Genomic DNA, 19,846 nt, shown 5'->3' on the forward strand with positions numbered 1-19,846 from the left:
CTCATTTAAACAGGCATTAAAACAGCATAAAGTGTTATTTGTGACTCCTTTTTTCAATAAATCAAACGGTAAGAATGATGTAAACAAGTAAAGCATTTTTCCTAAGTCTCAAACTGCTGCAGCTTTAAATGAATGTTTAGCACTGAAGCACACACATTTGTCAGAAGATAAAACTGGAAATGAATGAGTGCCTCTGACACTAAACCTAGCATTTTAAAGATGACAATTACTTTGATTTATTATGAACTGCTATCTACATTATTATTGCTCACTGTGTACAATTCACTGTTGGGTGAAAGTGCATAATCACAATAAGGCATGCTTCTTTAGAAATTGGATAAATTCCTATTGACAATAATAGATCTAATAGAAGGACTGTGCACAGCAAGTCTGACACTTAAAAAATACCTGTAGCAGAAGAAAAACATACATTTTACTTGTACTCTTAACATTTTATTTAGCACTGAAGAATTGCTATGTGCTTGTTGCAAATATGACACCATCCTTCCTTAAAGGGCTCACAATTTTGAAGGCACACAGTAAAAAAAGAATGGGGAACCTCTGGTTGGAGTACAGCTCCCATTTCCTCTAACCATGGCTTTATGTTGGTTAGGACTAATGAAAGTTGCAATCCAGTCTGGCGCACCACACATTCCCTGTCACTACCAAAAAAAAAAAAAATATGCTTTTAACTAACAGTTTGTTTTTACCAACTTCATTTGATCCACATCTTCTGCCCATTCTAGCCTGCAGCACCAAGTGGAAGGATGATTTTCAGTAGAACAGCATATGATACCATGACTGAGTTCAGTCTGTAGCATGCAGCGTGACTGGATAAGACATCTATCCACAACATGTGAAAATTGCTGCCTTTCAGATTTGACAGTGCTAGACAGACCAATTATTGGATCCAGGGTATGGCGACTTTATATTATGTTCTTCATTGGTGTATTGATATGATAGCTCAGGAAGCTTGGTATAAGCAAATTAGATTTAAAGGACTAGAAGAGGTGGTATACAGAACAGTGGCACAGACAGCAAAGTAGTATTTGATGAGCAGAAAAGCATTATGGAAATGGGTACTAGATGAGCTTTGGAGATACACAATGAACGTGTAAGAGAGACTACCAGGGAACCATGTCAAAACCAGCATTTGCAACTCCTGACAAACAGTCTTAAATTTAAAGGCCAACAACATGATGATGATAAAGGATGGCAGTGAAAGACACAAATAAATGGATAATGTAGCCAGTAGCAGAAGATTCAATTTCACATAGAATTTCGCAGAATGGGAATGACAACCGTAGGTCAGTAACAAGACATTAGTTACAATACTCTTCATCCAAGTGGCTAGAACACACATTTTTATATTAATGACAAACATGAGACATGGTTCTACCTTTTAAAAAACTCATTATAAATATCCATATGAGTGTGTGCCAATGCCCTCCTTTTGACTGGTTAATATTATGGAACTGATCATAAAGAGAAAGTGCACAAAATTTTGAGGATCAATCCAGCTTCTTTTTGAATTCACTTTGTCCTCAAACAGATGGCCCTAAAGGGCTAATGTCAGGCTGCATTGAGGGCAGTGCCTGCACATGAGCTGGGCCAAAGCAATCCCATTAAAATCTACTCCTTTTCAGTAGACTGGTTGGAGATCGCGGTGGCAGCCTCAATTGGGACTTGCTGCATATGCAGTTGCCACAGCCCTGATGTGAATGGGCCCTGCATGGCCCTGAAGGGTCCCAGGGCAGGCTTTGGGGGCCATCTGTTTCACCCCTTTGACATGAACATTTTCTTAGCAGGAAATTTAAAAGCAATGGTTTCACAAAGATGCAAGCGTACAATACCAGGAAACTGCTGCCAATGGCATTGATACAATAAGACACGCTGACAAAAAAAATCCTCATTGCCAAGACAAATAAGCTGATATAGGCAAATGTGCTGCTGAAAATGTTTTCTGAGTAAACTGCAGATATATGTTTTATAGGTATGGTTCAGGATTCCAGACACTCCCATTTAATTGTAACCATTCTTGCTTGATTAAGCATGAAACAAAGATCAATAGGGATGTAATTCTTCACTAAATTTCTTCTTATGGGTAGCAATAAGTAATTGCAGAAATTTGCTTCCCACTAGAAGCAAATCTTCAAAAACTATTCAGTTTTTTTTAATATTATTCACTGTTTGGGACTTATGAGCAAAATTTACACATGGTTACTTCATGCAGAAAACCTCTTTTTCTGCACAGGAAACAGTATTTTCTGAATGGAAAATGATATTTCGACAGAGGAAGTGTGGTTTTCTGTGCAGAAAATGTTGTTTTCTATGCAAATGAGCCTTGTGCAAATTTTATGCAGAACCAGTCCTGAATTGTAGTGTTTTATGCATGGAAAACTGAATTCTCTATCCAGGAATTAATATTTTTCCATTGAAATACTATTTTCCACATCTAAAATGTTGTTTCCTGTGCAGAAAATGTGGTTCTCTGTGCAAAAAACAATCACATGTGAATTTTGTGTAGAAGAAGTCTTGAACGGTGAAGATTCTCACCAGTCCAGGATTCTTCTTGTCAGGGTTTCTCGACACTCAAAAAACATTTTTAAACATTTTTTGAATATTTTCAAATATTATTTCCATTGCTAAAGAATAATGGGCTTTTTAAATCAGCAGATTCTGGGGGACATTTTGTGAATCCACTCTCATTATGTGTATCATCTTTTAAGAAATGAACATGAAAGGAGAATTATATTTGGTTTCAGATGAATACATATTTAAACCTCATGCTGCTGTTAGTTCAGTACTTATGGTGTTAGGAGCTAGACCAGCAACCTTGTAATTTTTGTTTTTCCCATTTATGATCTGGTACCATTTGCTATGATCACAAACACACACACCCTAAAACCCACCTGACAAGCCAAGCGGCCTTGTGCAGTCCTGTTGGAACTACTCATTGCGCCATAACTCACCAATGCAAGGGGGCTGGAATCTCCTTACTTTGGTACTAAATTTGTGAGTGGTATCTCACAAATACCTTTGTTCACAGTACTATAAAAATGCAGTCCTTTGTGCTATCCAGAAAAAAGTCCAAAAGACTCTGAAATGTCCATACTCCCTGCTTTGCCATGATATTCATTGGGCTGCTATAAACTCAAGCAAATTATAGCAGGCAGTCTATTGGTGGTCTTTTACATTACAATCTTTCAATTGATGGGCCTGTCACAAGCTCCAGCCTAGTAGACACACAAGTAGCAATAACAAATACACCAGGAAGTTGTTCCTGTGAAGGGTTTAAACAATAAGCAGTCACAGGGACCTCTTCCTTATCTCCAGTAAATGTTCAACCAGAAAAGAAAGCCCATTATGGCAAGTTGCCTGAAGAAAATGTGTTAGCAAAGTGGGGCAAAAACTGCTGTTTGTTTGGTCATCTGGAGAACAAACCATGACTAAAGCAACAAATTCAAACATGATTTAGCATAATATGCTAATACACAGTATGGGTTGTCTCCATATTTATGTGTGCGAACTGGATACAGTTCTCCAACTTTGCTTCACGGAAATTGGGAGAACCTACTGGATTGCTCACACAATATACCACCCATTTGTCTTCCAGCATTCATCACCCCCCCCCACTCCCTATGTAATACTTCTGGTCAGCTAGAAGGGCTGCTGTAAGGGAGAACAGGTTGGGCAGGCTGGTTTTAACAGCTTATTTGGGTACACTTAAATTTAAATCCAACCAACTGTGTTTAATGGGGACTCCTCCCAGCTATATGCAAATAGTGGGCCTTATCGTACTGCCCCCAGGGATGCGATGGGGGCTTGATGAAAGGGAATGGGATGAGAACAGAATGGGCACTATCATCCATTTTATTGCTTGTCAAAACACCGTTCCCACCAGAAGTTCCCATTGCATTCCTGATCCGTCTCAGAGGAGGCAATTTTCAGGAACGCTTCTGAACAGTTCCTGAAAATTGCTTCCTGTGGGATGAATCAGGAACACAATGGGAATTTCAGGCAGTGGCGGCATTCCGTCATGTGATAAAATGAGTGATAGCACCCAGTCTGTGCTCATCCCACACCCTTTCGTCACGCCCCCATCATGTCGCCAGAGGCAATGCGGTAAGGTCCAGTGTAAATACATCTGGGAAAGCAGACTAATTCTACAAAAGCTTATGCTACAACTTCTTTCACACAGTTAGCCTCAAAGGTGCTACAAGATCATAATAATAATAATAATATTTATTTTTATCCTGCCTCTCCCTACAGTAAAAAGAAATAAAAACACATAGCAAAACATTATCAAAATTACACAACCAAACCCTCCACCAACATCAAAATAAAATAATCAATTACAAATTCAAGATTAAAATTAGTTATAAAACAATTAAAAGATGAGTAAATGGAGTAGAACAACTAGGTGTGGACGGGATTATTTTTTAATGGGAGGTCACTCTGGGAAGGCCTGCCAGAAGAGATCCGTCTTGACAGCCCTTTTAAAGGCATCAAGGATGGTAATATGACGGATCTTCTCTGGCAGGTCATTCCACACTTTTGGAGAGGCCAATAAAAAGATCTTCTGGGAAACTGCAGCCAACCTGGTCTTCTTTGGCTGCAGTAAATTCTTCCCAGAGGACTTGAGTGTGTGGAGCGGATTGTAAGGAAGAAGGTGTTCCCACAAATAAGTTGAACCCAAGCTATGTAGGGCTTTAAAGGTGATAACCAATACCGTGTACTGCACCCAGAAGCTGATTGGCAGCCAGTGGAGGGATTTTAGAATAGGTGTTATGTGGTCAAATCTGAATTTACCAGCACCCAACCTGGCTGCCATATTTTGCACCAATTGAAGCTTTCGAATTTGGCACAAGGATAGCCCCATGTAGAGTGCGTGCAGAAATCGAGATGAGAGGTTACCAGCACATGTACCAGTGTAAGTAGCTGTTAGCCAATCTTTGATAGGGAGAGGGGGATATGTTGATTTCTTTCAACAATTTAATCTGTCACAGTACCTGTCTAATGACAATATCAGAGTCTCATTCATTTCAGGGATGTCATCAGCTTGGATAGTAATATTGATTGCAGTGTCACTTTGCCCAGATAAGAAAACAACAGATCCAGAGAAAGGGCTTATATCATCAATAGTTACTGCTTTGGGGTTGAGGCCAGAAGGTATCAGGCTCCAAAACACAGTGGCTTGTCCATCAGTCCCATCCCGATGCAAGGGAATGGAGCTCTGGAAAGTATACCAAATTTGGTGAGGTTTTTTTTTTTCCTTTCTGAATGCATACATATCCATTTCTGGTCACCAGATTATAGCCGTTCTTAAATTCTAACAACACATTTGTCAAAGTATGAACAAGAGGTATGAATAGTTTCCCCTCCCCCCCACACACACAAATCTTCCACAACATTCTCTGCATATGGAAAGCATTGACAGTTTCTGAGAGCTAAATATTTTTAGGAATTTAGGAACTAAGAGCTATATTAGATCAGACCAAAGCCCTAGGTCAGCATTCAGTGGCCAACTAGATGTCCATGGAAATTCCTTAGCAGAATGTTAAGTATATTAAATGCCATCCAAACTGTATTTTGGAGCACCTTTTACTGACATATATACTGCTTCTAATCTTAATTTTATTTGGAATTCGAGTGCTCTTCCATAGAAACCACTGTATGACCTTTAGTTATGTCACACTTTCTCCATCATAAAGGAAGGTAACAGCAAACCTTTCCTGAATCAATCTTGCCAATATAACTCTATGACAGTTACCATCAGTTGAGTTCTTTTGAATGCATCTACCAACAACTATTTTAGTTATAATTTTGTGGACATTATAACTTTTTCTTTTGAACTGATTTTTCCATAGTTCATAGAGAACAAACAATGACATTTTTTTAATTATTATTTTTTTGTAATTTCCACATAACATCAAAGACATAGAACAGCCATAGAACGTACAATGTCACCAAATACAATAGACTCTCCCACATACCCACAGGTCCCTCTTACAATTTATAAAACACATATAACATTTTGTTTTAACTCTGTTCTTATTATAGAACCATAATGAAATGAAAAATATTTCAACAAAAATATTTGTTATAATACATTCTGTGCCATAGGCAGAGTCTGTACTTTCTTCAAATCAGGACAGTTTATATACCACATATGGCCCCTAGGCCTCCATTTTGTGTCCACCATAGAGCCCTCCAGACCTCTCACATATTATGGCCAAAACACACCGGAGGAAATCACCCAACTCACCACAAAATGTGGGGGTTTGGCTTCCTCACTACATATCCCTCAGTACGCACACCTCCCAGCCACAAACATGGCTGTATATGGACCAGTCCTTGGAACTAGAAGTGATGTATTGTCAACCATGTGTCTGTGATGTGGAATCCTCCCACCCGCCAAATTACCCAGCACTTCTCTAAAGCAGCTTACAAGGGAAATGTAGAGAAATAGTTACTTACTACTGTAAAAGCTGAATCTTCTGGCTCATGTAAAATTATTGGAAGGTTGCTGATGAAACCAATTTCCCCATTTGCAATGTCAGGTGTGATTTTTAAAGAGATATTTTGGATTTCACCTAATCTAGGACTTACAGGTGGAATCAGAGGAATAATATTCAACAGTTCAACTTTTTTCAGCTGCAATGAGATAAATCAAGACGTTATGATGCTGTGAAAGCCAGTGTGGTACAGTCATTTGAGTGCTGGACTATGATTCTAGAGGCCAGGTTTTGAATGCCTGCTTGGCCGTGGAAACCCAATGAGTGGCCTTGCTCAAGTCACACTCTCTCAGCCTCAGAGGAAAGCAAGGGCAAATCCCCTATTGACAAAATCTTACCAAGAAAATCTCATGATAGGATTGGCTTTGGGTTGCCTTAATTCAGAAATGACTTGAAGATACACAGCAACAACTACAGAACTGTAGCATTTGTACACATGCACCAATTATTTGCTGGATTATGCAACAGCTTTAAAGTTAATACTTGTCAATACTTGTTAGCTCCAGAAAAGCAGAAGGTAACTAGATTCCTTCTTAAACATGTTTTCAAGACCATTATAAACAGGGATTTCAAATCCTAACCACAATCAAATATGATTATGTTTAAGGATGTCTGCCATACAGCCAAGTAGATTTGCACAGAATAGATGGAAAGAGAAGGCAGATTCAAATTCTTAACCATGATTAAAAGTTGGAAATATTAGAGATTGGCTTAGTGACAATAGTAGCATTGCTAGTGCCACTTTGCTCTCTGTCACACACAGAGAATTTTTAGTGGAAAAAAATAGAACACTCATGCCAAAATATATTCATGAAGAATAAATTATAAGAATTTGGTAGTGAGTGTTGTGGTCTGAGTGTTGAACTGGAGCAGCATCTACAATGCAAAAGTAATACAGTTTGACACCACTTTAACTGCTATGGCACAACACTATGGAATTCTGGGATTTGTAGCTTTGTGAGATATTTAGTCTACTGTTTCAGAAAGCTCTGGTGCCAAAATAAACTATAAATCTCAGGATTCCATAGCATTGACCCATGACAGTTAAGTCTGTGCCAAAATGCATTAATCCTGTAGTATAGCAGCAACCTGGGACTCTGAGAGACCAGGGTTTGAATTCTCACTTAACCATGGGGACCCTCAGTTTCATCCTAAAAGGATAATAATATTTTTTTTGCAAGAAAACCCTACGGTAATGTTATTTTAAGCAAGAGATCAAAGCAGCAACATAACAACAATAATAAATACCTGTACTAAGAAATGGGCTCCATTTTGAAGAAAAGCATCATTTCTTATTGGTACTTTTACAATGTCTTCAGTTTTTCCTTCAGGGATGTATAGGATACTTCTCCCAGAAACATTTAGAACACCTTCTTTAGCTCTCTCAGGATCCACAGGACCAGCAGGGATATATGCAACTGTATAAGACAGCCCCACATCTCCTACTGTTCCCCTTTGCCTTGCAAAGCTAAGGGACAAAAACCGTCCATCTGGGCTGCTTTCTATCCTCTGATTCTCCAAAGGGTAGAACTTTACCACACCATAGACATCATCACTGTCTTGAATGTAAAACAAAAGCTACAAGAAGAATGACAACAAGAAAACATTCATGTTTAAAAGAAATTGCTATTTAAAATCCATACTGTATTATCCTGTCATTATGACTGATTGAATTGGTAGATTCTCCCCTACCTCCATTTCCACTGGGAGCTAGAACATTTGGATTTATACACTCCTCTTATTCTGGCAGGGACTTTCCCACCCTGGGAGTGAGCTATTCTCTGTCATGTGAAAATGGATGTGTGGGGTACAATTACGTATATTTTAATGTTATCATACCTGTCTGGAATTAAACTGGAGTAGAAACTAACTGTAAGTAGGATATATTAAGAAAGCATATGGGGCTTACTTTGTCTCTATACTCGTTCTGCTTTTGAGACTGGGCAGGCTAACCATAGGGCTCATGTTTTGTAACTAATGGCTACTAAATTAGAATTGGATAACATCAAGAATAGTCCAGAACTTGTAATTTATTTCTTTGGATTAAAATTTCACAAATTGCATAGGCAGCATGTCCAGTATCTACATTATCTGGGAAATTCTGTTAGTTGTAATCCAAAATCATAAATTCTCTGTGTTCTGGAATGTTTTAGAAAGAACAATCACAAATTCCTGATAAAAACAGAGCTAACAAATAACCCTAGCACTGGTCAGGAGCTGATTAAGAAGGTTCAAAGGCAGAAACCTTTAAAGAAAGTCATTTTTTGCAATTAACATGAAAAAATAACTATTATCCACCTTATTATAATATTTGCATATGTTAATAAACCTCTATGTTATAAAGTATGGAGGCCAGAAATATATCTTTAGCTAGATATAAACCAAAACTATTGGTTTGGGGGTTGGGTTTTTTTTCTTTTTGTTATTATTTTTAAATCATAAAGCCATTACACTTGTGTTGTTGCAGTTTTGTCCTTTACCTCACTAATACCAGAAAGCTGGAAACCGCTTGAGTTAGAGGTTTTTGTTTTTGTTTTTTTGGTCAGGGAGATCAGGGAAGTCTGTTCCATGAACCGACTCCTTTGCACCATAATGAACAGATCCAAACTTAGGCCTGATCCAGACTGGCACTTTGTGCTGGCCTGGAAACATAGTAGGGTTGCCCAGGGGCAGAGCATCCATACGCCTCACAACCCTACTACATGTTGGCGCTGTAATCATGGTGGCCTCCCGTCCACATGGGGGCCGCAGATGATGACATCATGCATGCGCTGAGTCCAAATGGCACGGCGTGTGCATGACATCTTCGCATTGCCCCAGACCACTTATGGAGACCTGGCTGCGGTGTGAGAAGGAGCTCCGAAACGGAGCTTCTTCTGGGTGCATGCCTCGTACCGGCATTCACCAAACAGCTGCGGGAACGACGCCAAGGAGAAAGGGGCCGAGCGGCCCTTTCTCCCATGGCTCTGAAGCCCCAAGGACACCCCTTTTCTGCACCATAGAGAAGCAGCATTTTGCCGCTTCTCCATGGTCCAGAAAAACTCCGGATTGGGGCCACAGGGCTGCAGGTGAGGTTTCCCTGCCCCCAACCTGGAGCAAAAACGGGCAGGTGCAGTCCGCCCCAAAGGGGTAGTCTGTACTGGGCCTTACTCATAATGGGTAACATTTTCAGTAGAACATGAGAGCACATAGAATTAATCCAGGGAAAAGAAAGAGTGAGTAATAAGTGGGATACTGCTTGCTACAGCCTTAATCTTAAAAGCCAAAGAACTTGAAGGATCCTACTGTCACATAAAATTATTGCACACAGTCAGCATGCCTATTACCACCACTTATTTCCTCTTAGAGTGCTACAAAAGATGAAGATGCTTTAAATCCTGTACTGTGTTTCAACCTACAAACACAAGAGACTTGTGGCTCAGCAAGTACAGTCATGGAGTTTATTACTCATACTATAACAACCTAGAAGTTCTTGACAGAGACATCTCTTTAGTGTTGGGGCCATTTAATCATTATCTGGGCAAAGTTGTAAGTTAGTTATTATATTTGTTTTTTTTTATCTTTTCCTACTATAAATGCTTAAAGCTGTAATATTTTAATGCATCATTTACAAAAGACTCCACTACATTGACTTGGGACCTTTGGAAACTTCATCCCTTTAATTGTAAGAGAAATAAAATGAACAGAGAAATAAATTTCCACTTACTAGAGTTGCAAGTCCTAAACCGTTTTTCTGAAACCGAGTCCTGTTGAAGTCTTACTACTGAGTAAGCATGCACAGAATTGCACTGTAAAGCTACTCTGGCCCCATACAGACAGGCCAAAATAAAGCTGCTTCAGGTCACTTTGGAGGTATGCTATTTAAATGATGCATGCATCCTAAGAGTCCAGAAGCCACACCAAAGCCACAATCCAGTCCTAAGGAATGGAGCACAGCTTTGGCACAGCTTCCAGCCTCTTAGGACACATGCATAATTTAAACAGCATACCTCCAAAGTGACCCGAAGCAGCTTTATTTTGGCCTGTCTGTATGGAGCCTCTGAAAGTTTAAATAATATAGCTACCCCTGCTGAAATTCTGAATTACCATCTTTCTTATTTTCCATCCACCTTTTTTCAAATGTTACTTAATTCTAAACTCCTTGTAGGTCTTGTCTGAATGCTTGCATTTCTTAAGAGGAGTAAATGTGGACTTACCTCAGCTGGTTCACTCACTTCTGCACCTCCATGTATTGTATGAGCTAGAATCTTAAGTAGATAGGGTTCTGCTTCTTCAGGTAAGTCATCATTAACAATGTTCAGGGGAAGTGATGCTAACAGCTGCCCTTGAGAAAAGTGCAATACTCCTGAATCTGGAGTGATATCTGCAGTCACCGGCAAAGGATCACTGTTGTTGCGGGTTATAATCCAGGAAACTGAAACATTTCCATGTGTTCCACCATTCCTTACAACAGTGATGCCTTCGTATCTAAGAAACAAAATTCAATACAGGTAAATTTGCTAAATGTAGATCTGTAACATGTTTAAATAGCAATTCTTTGATCTAGCTTTGTCACTGAAAAACTTTTAAACACATAGCTGGATTCCAGTTATGATGGTTCAGGAAAGATACGCTAGCTATAGAATTCAGCGCTCTGGTAGCCTCCTCATTGGCTTACAGTAATCTAGGGTTGCTGTTGAAGACCTGGAAGCTTAAGATAGTGCGGAATTACATTATACTGAATCTGAGGTCACTGTACCTATTTGTTACCTATTTGCTTCCAGGCCTAATTCAAGATGCCAGTTTTGCCCTCTAAAGTTTAGTCTTCAGTAGCAGAAGCTAGGGAATGCCCCACAGTGGACTTCAAGAAGCAATATGGCCCTCAGTTCCATAGAAGTTACTTGCACCTGAATAAAATAATTAAAACAGCAGCCCAGTAAGAGTTATAAAACAACCAGGGCAGTTTAAAAGTGCATTGCCACAACCAGAGGCTAACACATACTGAAGGCAGAAAAACAGAAATGTTTTTGCCACCCCTCCCCTAAAACATAATGTGGCTACAACACAACCACCTCTTTACAAAGAAGCACTATATATTTGTCCCTCTACATTTGCAGCTTTGACTTTTGCAGATTTGATTACTCATGCATTTTATTAATATTCTCTAGGAATATCTAGGTCCTCCAGAGCAACTCGATGTTCAGTTTAAACTAAAAGTCACAGTGAAGGACCTAGAGATTCGTAAAGAGGTGTTCACTCAGGTGAAAACATAGGAGTTTATCACACGCGTATCATATGTACCTCCATCCTGATAATAATTAAAAGTCTTCCCCTGCCTTTTGATGCCTCACTTTCACTCTTTCAAAGCTTTCAAATTACCTACAAGTTCCATTAATTTGATGAAGGGCCCATTTTACATCAGCCTTCTTGCCTACAAGGCCTGATTGAGACCACACACACAGTCCTGAGGCTTGCCTGAAGAAAGAACAGGCCCCTCTTTGAATTAATGGACTGAATGAAATTTGCAAGCCTCAGAAGTGTGGACTTGTGTCAGTTCAACTTCCTATGGAGACTTGTTTGGACTGCTCCCCAAATGATGGTCTTGGTTTCTAAGAGCATTGGAAATACGTGTTTTCCTATGGTCTTAGGCAACCCCTGAGAAAGGGTAATTCAACCCCCAAAGGGGTCGCGACCCACAGGTTGAGAACCACTGACCTAGACAAAGACCAAGCAGCATTCTTTCTCAGAAACTAACTCACAATGAATTTATGACTAAATAAAGCTGTTTCAAAGAGATGTACGTTAAAATTCCTACACTCTGATTGCTCCATTTACACTCCAATCTGGTGGATAATTATGCAAATATAGCCTATGTTAACATCTGCCAAACCTAGGGAAACTGACTTACACCCATGTTCCGTCAAAATCTATGGACCCATTTAATTGTAAAATTCACAACTAACAGGAAATAATGAAGCTTAAGACGAATTGACTTTTCCTGTTTTCAGACTATAAATGTCTGAAATTAATCTATTAAATAATTATTGTAGGTATAAACACAACTGTAGAAATTACTCTACATTAGTTTCAACCCCCAATTTTGGCAAAACCATATATTTGCCTAGAGTTTTTCTCCAAAACTCCTACAAGGATCCCATGAAAATTCCAACCACAGAACAAAGGTCCAAAATGCACTGCAGAAATAGTCCAGTTTGAGATCACTTTAATTGCCCTGACTCAATGCTATGGAATTTTGGGAACTGTAGTTTTATGAGATATTTAGCCTTCTCTATCCAAGAGCTCTGGTTCCACAAGAAACAACAATTCCCAGGATTCCCTAGCACAGAGCCAGGTCAGTTAAAGCAGTCTCAAACTGAATTATTTCTGCAGTGTGTTTTGGACCTGACTCACATATGCACATTTAACATTCCTTGAACTGCAGCATCAAGAGTAGATGATGTAAACCTCTACTACAACATTTATGTTTTAGAGCTGTGTTGGACCTTAGTTTGATATAATGTCATTAACATGAAAGCAAAAGAAACACAATTTAAAACTATTTTTTGGCAGGCGGGGGGACATAAAAACTTCCTGCAAAGTAATATGACATTTTTTCAAATTAAAACTTGTTTTCTCAAGTAAACTGAAGCTGCTCATGAATCTAATTTTCTATTATTAATACACAGAAAAGATACAGTACCTGAGCCTCTGGTCTTCATCAATGACAACTGTCTGAGTAAATAAGATGCTATTGATTGATAATACTCCATAAGGTTTATCGTTAGGCTTAATGATGACTTGGACAATGGATGGATTTGCTAAAATAGCATCTCCTTGTAAAGTGTCTTTGAGTAGCATGATATGAAATGTCTCTGCAATTTCTGGTATGGTATCATCAAGGATTTTGAATGTAATATAAGATTCATGCACTAGAGGTGGAAAAAGAATAGTTGTATTTGGCTGTAGGTCTAGAAAGTCTAAGTTAAGCTGAGCATGTATGGTTGAATTCCCAGTTACAATGTTGTAGCAAACTGAGACTTCATTTTCATCAGGTCCAATTATGTTTCCACTATCATCTTTCCCCCGAAATACTGGGATTGTTAGTATATCATCTTCCTCATGCACCATGTAAATACTTTGAATAAATCGTACTGGGCTATCATTTTTCTTAATAATAATCTCAACAGAATTTCTTGATGCATTGATTTCAGCTCCTCCTTCAACACTTCTCAGATACAGAATAAATAGTTCATCATCTTCTGGAATCTAGAAGAACAACATTAATCATTAATGATTACTCAACTCAAAGACAAATATATAGAAATCAAAAAATTATTGATCAAAGACATTATCACTATAGCTATGTCTCCTGAAGAAACATATAAAAACCTAGCTTCAAGGCAACACCTCCAACACAAGGATTTCCAAGATGCTGGGGAATGGGTTGGTGAATGAAGAAGTATCCATCCCTCTCCCAGCAGTGAGATGCTTTCAGACATATAGGTTTTGGCAGTGCTTCTGGTCACTGAAATCATGCAGTGACCATAAATTCCAAAATTTATGACGTTGTAAATGCAGTTTATGACATCATAAATGCTGAACAGGTTGCCAGCTGTAGTCCCAAGTATTCTGCACTCATGCTCAATGAAGTTAACAACAAAGACTTAAATCTAAATGTTAATCCCAATCAGAGTTGACTCACTGGATCAATGTAATGTATCTAAGCGGTAACCTACCAAATTCCCATTGTTTCAATCAAGTTTACTTTCAGAGAGACTATCAACTGAACTTAGGCCAAAAATCTACCCTTATAATAAAACTCCTATAACAAAATGATAATATTAACATAAGCATGCAAGAAATAGCAGACAAATGTATTTTACAAAGAGTATAGGAGCAATAAAACCAACAGCCAGCACCAAGAAGACAGATCATCTCAATAGACCAAAGTTATTTCTGCACATACACACCTGGGGGAAAAAGGTTTTCACTTTCACATGGAAGACTAGCAGAGAAGAGGGTATAACTGAGAGAAGACAGTGTTTCCAATTCCTACTATGTATTAGCCATTGTAGTTCTGAATCTAGTTATGTTTATATATTTAAAATAAGCAAGTCCAGTATTCACTAAAGATAGCAGTATCATGGCTTAATTATTTCATCATCCTAAGATATATATTAAAAGCATAAAAAAGAATGTTATTTCTTCTCACCTGGTCATCTAGAACAAATATGTTATAAATTAATACAGCTGTGCCAGGAGGAAAACTGATATTTCCCCTTACTGGGCTCAAGTCTTCTTCAGGAGAATTTGGACCTTCTACCTATAAAGAGATATTGTGTCCCTTCAGTCAACAGGCACAATGCTTTCAACAATCAACTCTATGACTTTCATTATTTTAGACAATCTTTGGATATTCAAGTTGAAAGAAAGATTAAAATCAATAAAATTCATTAAAAAGTACTTAAATAATTATAGGGGTGTCCATTTCCTACAAGACAACTAATAACTGCACCATGATAAAATGAAATCTAAAGAAACTCTAGTTGTTGTGTTAAAAGTAGAATATTTCATTTCTTAATTACTGGATTAAGAAAGAACCTGAAATGTACAAAGTATTTGCAGCAAGAATGAGGATACATTCACAAGCAGCTTTGTATGTTTTCAACTTCTTCCAATCCCATATTAGAGTTCTAATCCTATATTAGGTTTCTTTGGAAATGCTTTTCTTTGGTATGCCCATGTAGTAAAGCAAATAGTCATCTACCCAGATTTCATAGCAAGTGTAGATCTTGTCATGTCAGCTGAGTACTAAGAAAAGAGTGTTTTCCTGGCTGTAACACAGCTGGCAACTATGTTGGATTTTGATTGTGATTGCTTGCCACCTTCTCCCCATGAGATAAATAGAAAGTCTGATTACAGATTTAAACCACAATGTGAAGAATTAAACTAATCCTCTCAATGCAAGTAGCCATACTTGGAAATATTCATTCCAGAATTGACATGTTTATACTTATTTAGGATTCTAGCAGTCTCGCTTCTTAGCTTCACTTAAAAAAATACCTTAAAAGACGATGTTATTTCTGCATACTTACCTTATAAATCACAGTCACGGTTCCATAGGTTCCCTTCTCCCTAACTAGGGTGAGAGGCACAGATTGATTTCCACCTCTGGGCTCAGTCAGTATGATTAAGGCAGGCTAAAATGTGGGGATCAAGGTGAATGGAGAGAGGCAACACACAGTCAGTTTCCCATAAAATGTCTCCAAAAGAGTATACAGAGGGCTGTTACCATAGAAATACAAATTCTCAGAGACAAATTCATCTTATCTGTGAACTATCCCAAGGATGGTATTCTATTGCCCTGCAATTAATTAGTCTGGCTAATCAGAGGAATAAAAGACAACAGATATAAATATTTGAAAATTATTGATTTTTTATTCTAAAAATCATGGCTGTTGGAGACAAATCATACGTTACAATATTTGTATAGTTCTTTAAATCAGATCACGTTAAAGGTTCTGTTTACACAGCAGAAGCCTTGCTAGATTGTTACTTTTAAATTAAGAAGGGTAGCTGTGCTAGTTTGTTGCAGGAAAAACAACAAAGAATACGTCTGTTTCTCCATGCACTTTGGATGTTGGATATTTTTACATTTGTATCTTATTTGGAAACTCATACATTTCTAATGTTCCATGCATATTGGCAGTGTTTATACTTTTAACTTTGTATGTATATGGGAAGTGTATACATTGCTTGTTGTTTGCGCTTTCTGGGACAGTGTATTGCTTTGACCACACACTGTTTACCTGGATGCCAGAAAATTATTGTAACTACATTTACTGAATATTTTAGATATTAAAACGTTCTTATGTACTCCTCATTGATTACTTTTCCTTAGACCTTTCTGTTTGCCATACTGTTCTGCTTTTAGTTTAGGCTCTTTGTTTTGACTAGTGAACTCTGGTTTCACAAGAAACTACATTTCCCAGGATTTCCTGGGACTGAGCCAGGGCAATTAAAGTGGACTCAAACTGGGTTATTTCTGCAGTATATTTTGGACCATAGTAGTTATACTTGACCTGTAATAAAAGTCAGTATTACACAGTTAAGCTAATTCACGACTTGCCAGTGGGACAGAGTACTGTATATCTTCATACTCTCTTCCTCTTCCACTTCCTTTAGTTTTTTATTTGTCTCATTTATCTTACAAAGAGCTCATCATTACTGAAAACTTCTAAACCAGTACAAAGGAACCTTTGAGGCTACAAAAGAATTATTCACAGTTATTTCACTAAGCGGATGCTTACACAGAATTTTTCAACAGTGATTTTTAACCTTTCCTCAAAGTAAGTCATGCAGTTATATATTTTAAGACCGCCTCTGAAAGGATGATACTATTCCCTCAATCCTCTTGCTCTTTATTAAGCCATGCAACTTGGTCAACTATTTCAATGCACTTGGGATGTCCTGCTTAGTGTTGCACCCTTGGCTTTATCATTTGCTAATCTGCACGAAACAATATGCCAAGCGATCTCAGTACAAGAAACCATTGGCCACTTTGAATCAATGGAGAAACCTTCCATTTTATATTCCATAAACAAGAGTGCAAAATTACACAGAAGTAACATATTTAAAATTCAGGGCCTTCACATAACAATGTGGATGAGTTGTCTTGAAGCACTGAACTACTTTTCTCAACTCCTTATGAAGAACAGGATGAAGCTGAAAGAGAAAAGTTCACTGTAGCCATCCCTGGTATTTACACAGCTCAGATCAAATGAACTTGCAGTTAACGCCTTCAAATCCTATACCACAGGAGATGCTTAGTTACCACTGACTGCTAAATTATTCCTTTGAGAGGAACATTCTAATTCTATAGACTAAAGGCATATAAAATAAGAAAACATACCATATCAAAAGAAATGATCCCAAAGGCATTGTCATTTGATAAAATGGTCACAGTGACAGCTCTTGGTGATCCAACTGTTACTCCTGGAAGTGGTTTCTTAAACAAACAAGGAACACAGTACAGAAATTTTGAAGGCTACATTGCAAACGAAACAGCCGACAAGTAGGGAAATGCACTTATTGAATAACATGTTTATTTTCTAGCTCAATGAATCTTTCTTAATGACACATTTCAAAAAAAGGTATTCATCCTGAATGTTCCCAAAGCTTTTTTAATGGGACACAAATTCTATAGACTCAGTCTGGGTAAACAAAAAAGTTTGGAGACCACAAACTTTGGAGACCATTAATCTTAGCTTGACAATATTAATGACACCATAGCAATAAAGTAGTAGATAAGAAGTATGTATCCCTGACTACCCTAAGAATCTGAACATCTTTTGATACTATCTATAACAGGAGCTGGAAAAATGTGCCCCAACATGTGAATGGACTGCAACTCCTACCCAGTCTAATACAGAATATGTAATGGTGAGGGATGATAGGAGTTGAAGTCCAATATAAGGAGGGCCATGATGAACAATACCAAGATAATGTCTAATGACTGTCACAGTTATAATGATCAAGAGAAAAAGAATCCAGACAGTATAAAAACAGAAAAATACTATATATGTATTATATACAATTCATAGATTTACTAAAATAAAGGGAGAAAGTGACAAACATAACATAAAGTAAAGTGAAGATTATTTCTCTGTAATTATTTCTCTCAGGTTCACACATAGGTCTTGAGGAGCATAGGGGGCTTACACTGATGCCCTCATATGCAGCCCCAAACCCACACTTTGCCCACCATTTTTGAACCAACAATACAAACATGGGGAATACTCATTTCCCCTCCATTAAGGACACATATATAGTTGAACTTACTAAAAAAGTTCTCACCTGCAGTGTCAAATAAAACATGAATGTCTCATCAGCCTCAGGAAGATCATCATCACATACAGAAATGTAGACAGTTCGATTTGTTTCTGCTTCAGATATGTATGCTGCTGCGTATGTGTCAAAAAAATCACCTGTATTTTCACCATGAATCTGCAATATATGTATATGTAAGCATTCCTTAAAAGAGAACAATCAGGTGATAGCTCTGCTCATTCTGCTACATCCTGTGCCATTATTAAAATAAATATCTTCATTGTTTCAAGAGGTCATTTGATGTATTTATATTGCATGGGGTGGTTTTTTTTGGTACTGGTCTTGTGAAGAAGTGATATTTCCCTTCTCAGTTTGTCATGATTACATAAGTCTGCCCAATTCCCCAAATCCTGTGTCCGCAGTTTAAAAGCTCACAATTAAAACAAAACATTAATATAAAGATAAATTAGATTAGAAATATTTCTTACCGCTACAATAGCTGTAACATTCACTGGTTCTCCTGCCCTTTCAATAACAAGCCGTATAACTGTTGTAGTAGTTTCATTCACTACAAATCCTGTTTGTCCTGTGAACCTTACTTCTGTTTCTCCTGAGATAAAACTGATAGATAATGCTAAAAGGAGTGTAGCTACTAAACAAACAGAGGGCATCCCTAAAAAGAGAAGAGAAAATATTGAAATGTGGCCATAGCAATAAACTCCACTTAAGAATTACAGTACAGCACCAACTGCATAAAATCCACTTAAGAATTACAGTACCAACATTACTTTCAGATTTTTATGACTAAAAACTTGTATCCTTTGGATAGGCCTCCAGTGCATAAATGGCAGGGTGTGGGGTCATTGAAGTTGACTTACTTATGAAGGCAGCTCTAGAACATGCATCTTTTTCCATCTCCACATGCAACTGTAAATCATGGGAAGGAGGGTGTCTGAAGACAGCTATACTTCCTCAATGAAAGCATGGCATACAACATAGTATATTCAAATCAGGCAGGCCGGATATAAACCCACAAATTGCAAGATAAAGAGGGCTGGGATGTGGTCGCAGACCTGGGAAATAGTAACACTGTCCCCACAGGCTTCCAATATCTGTCTGTGCAGCATTGGTAGGTGGCACAGTCTGAAACACAATGCTACATCAACTGATCACATCATGAGAGTACGCTCTTATTCCTACGACTCCCTGGGAAGCTGAGCCACATTAACAGTGCTGCAAATTGCTCTCTAAGAATTTGAGAATGCCACATTTTGAAGGGGGAGGGAAGTAAAGTAACTTTAAATAGTGAAAAAATATTTTTATATTGTATTAAAGATCATTATATAAATATATATTTGCCCACTGTTTCCAATGGCAATGTAGAGTACATGTAATATCTTGAGGGTAAAATTGCAACATGGAAATAAAGTTTACACTGTAAACTATGCAGCATTTGTAAATTCTGACACAATCTGTCTGTCTGCAAATAGAAGGACGATCAACAATGGGTTACGGGTGTT

At 38.0% G+C, this 19,846-nt stretch overlaps 1 protein-coding gene across 1 annotated transcript in view; it reads right to left on the reverse strand.

Annotated features, from left to right (window-relative positions):
* Positions 1-19,241, reverse strand: part of ADGRV1 (adhesion G protein-coupled receptor V1) — a 361,649-nt gene extending 342,408 nt beyond the window's left edge. The window contains exons 1-11 of the mRNA XM_089483154.1: positions 19,205-19,241; positions 18,815-18,999; positions 18,354-18,503; positions 17,410-17,505; positions 15,593-15,697; positions 14,710-14,820; positions 13,198-13,763; positions 10,715-10,985; positions 7,767-8,096; positions 6,481-6,657; positions 5,013-5,236 (exon numbers count right to left, since the gene is read on the reverse strand). Coding sequence (XP_089339280.1) covers positions 5,013-5,236; positions 6,481-6,657; positions 7,767-8,096; positions 10,715-10,985; positions 13,198-13,763; positions 14,710-14,820; positions 15,593-15,697; positions 17,410-17,505; positions 18,354-18,503; positions 18,815-18,999; positions 19,205-19,241 — 2,252 coding nt within the window. The remainder of the gene's footprint in view (positions 1-5,012; positions 5,237-6,480; positions 6,658-7,766; positions 8,097-10,714; positions 10,986-13,197; positions 13,764-14,709; positions 14,821-15,592; positions 15,698-17,409; positions 17,506-18,353; positions 18,504-18,814; positions 19,000-19,204) is intronic.
* Between the last annotated feature and the right edge of the window lie 605 nt (positions 19,242-19,846).

Source organism: Sceloporus occidentalis, unplaced genomic scaffold (genome assembly GCF_023333645.1).
Source record: "Sceloporus occidentalis isolate IW3139 unplaced genomic scaffold, rSceOcc1.0.p SCAF_1, whole genome shotgun sequence".
Classification (NCBI taxonomy): Eukaryota; Metazoa; Chordata; class Lepidosauria; order Squamata; family Phrynosomatidae; genus Sceloporus; species Sceloporus occidentalis.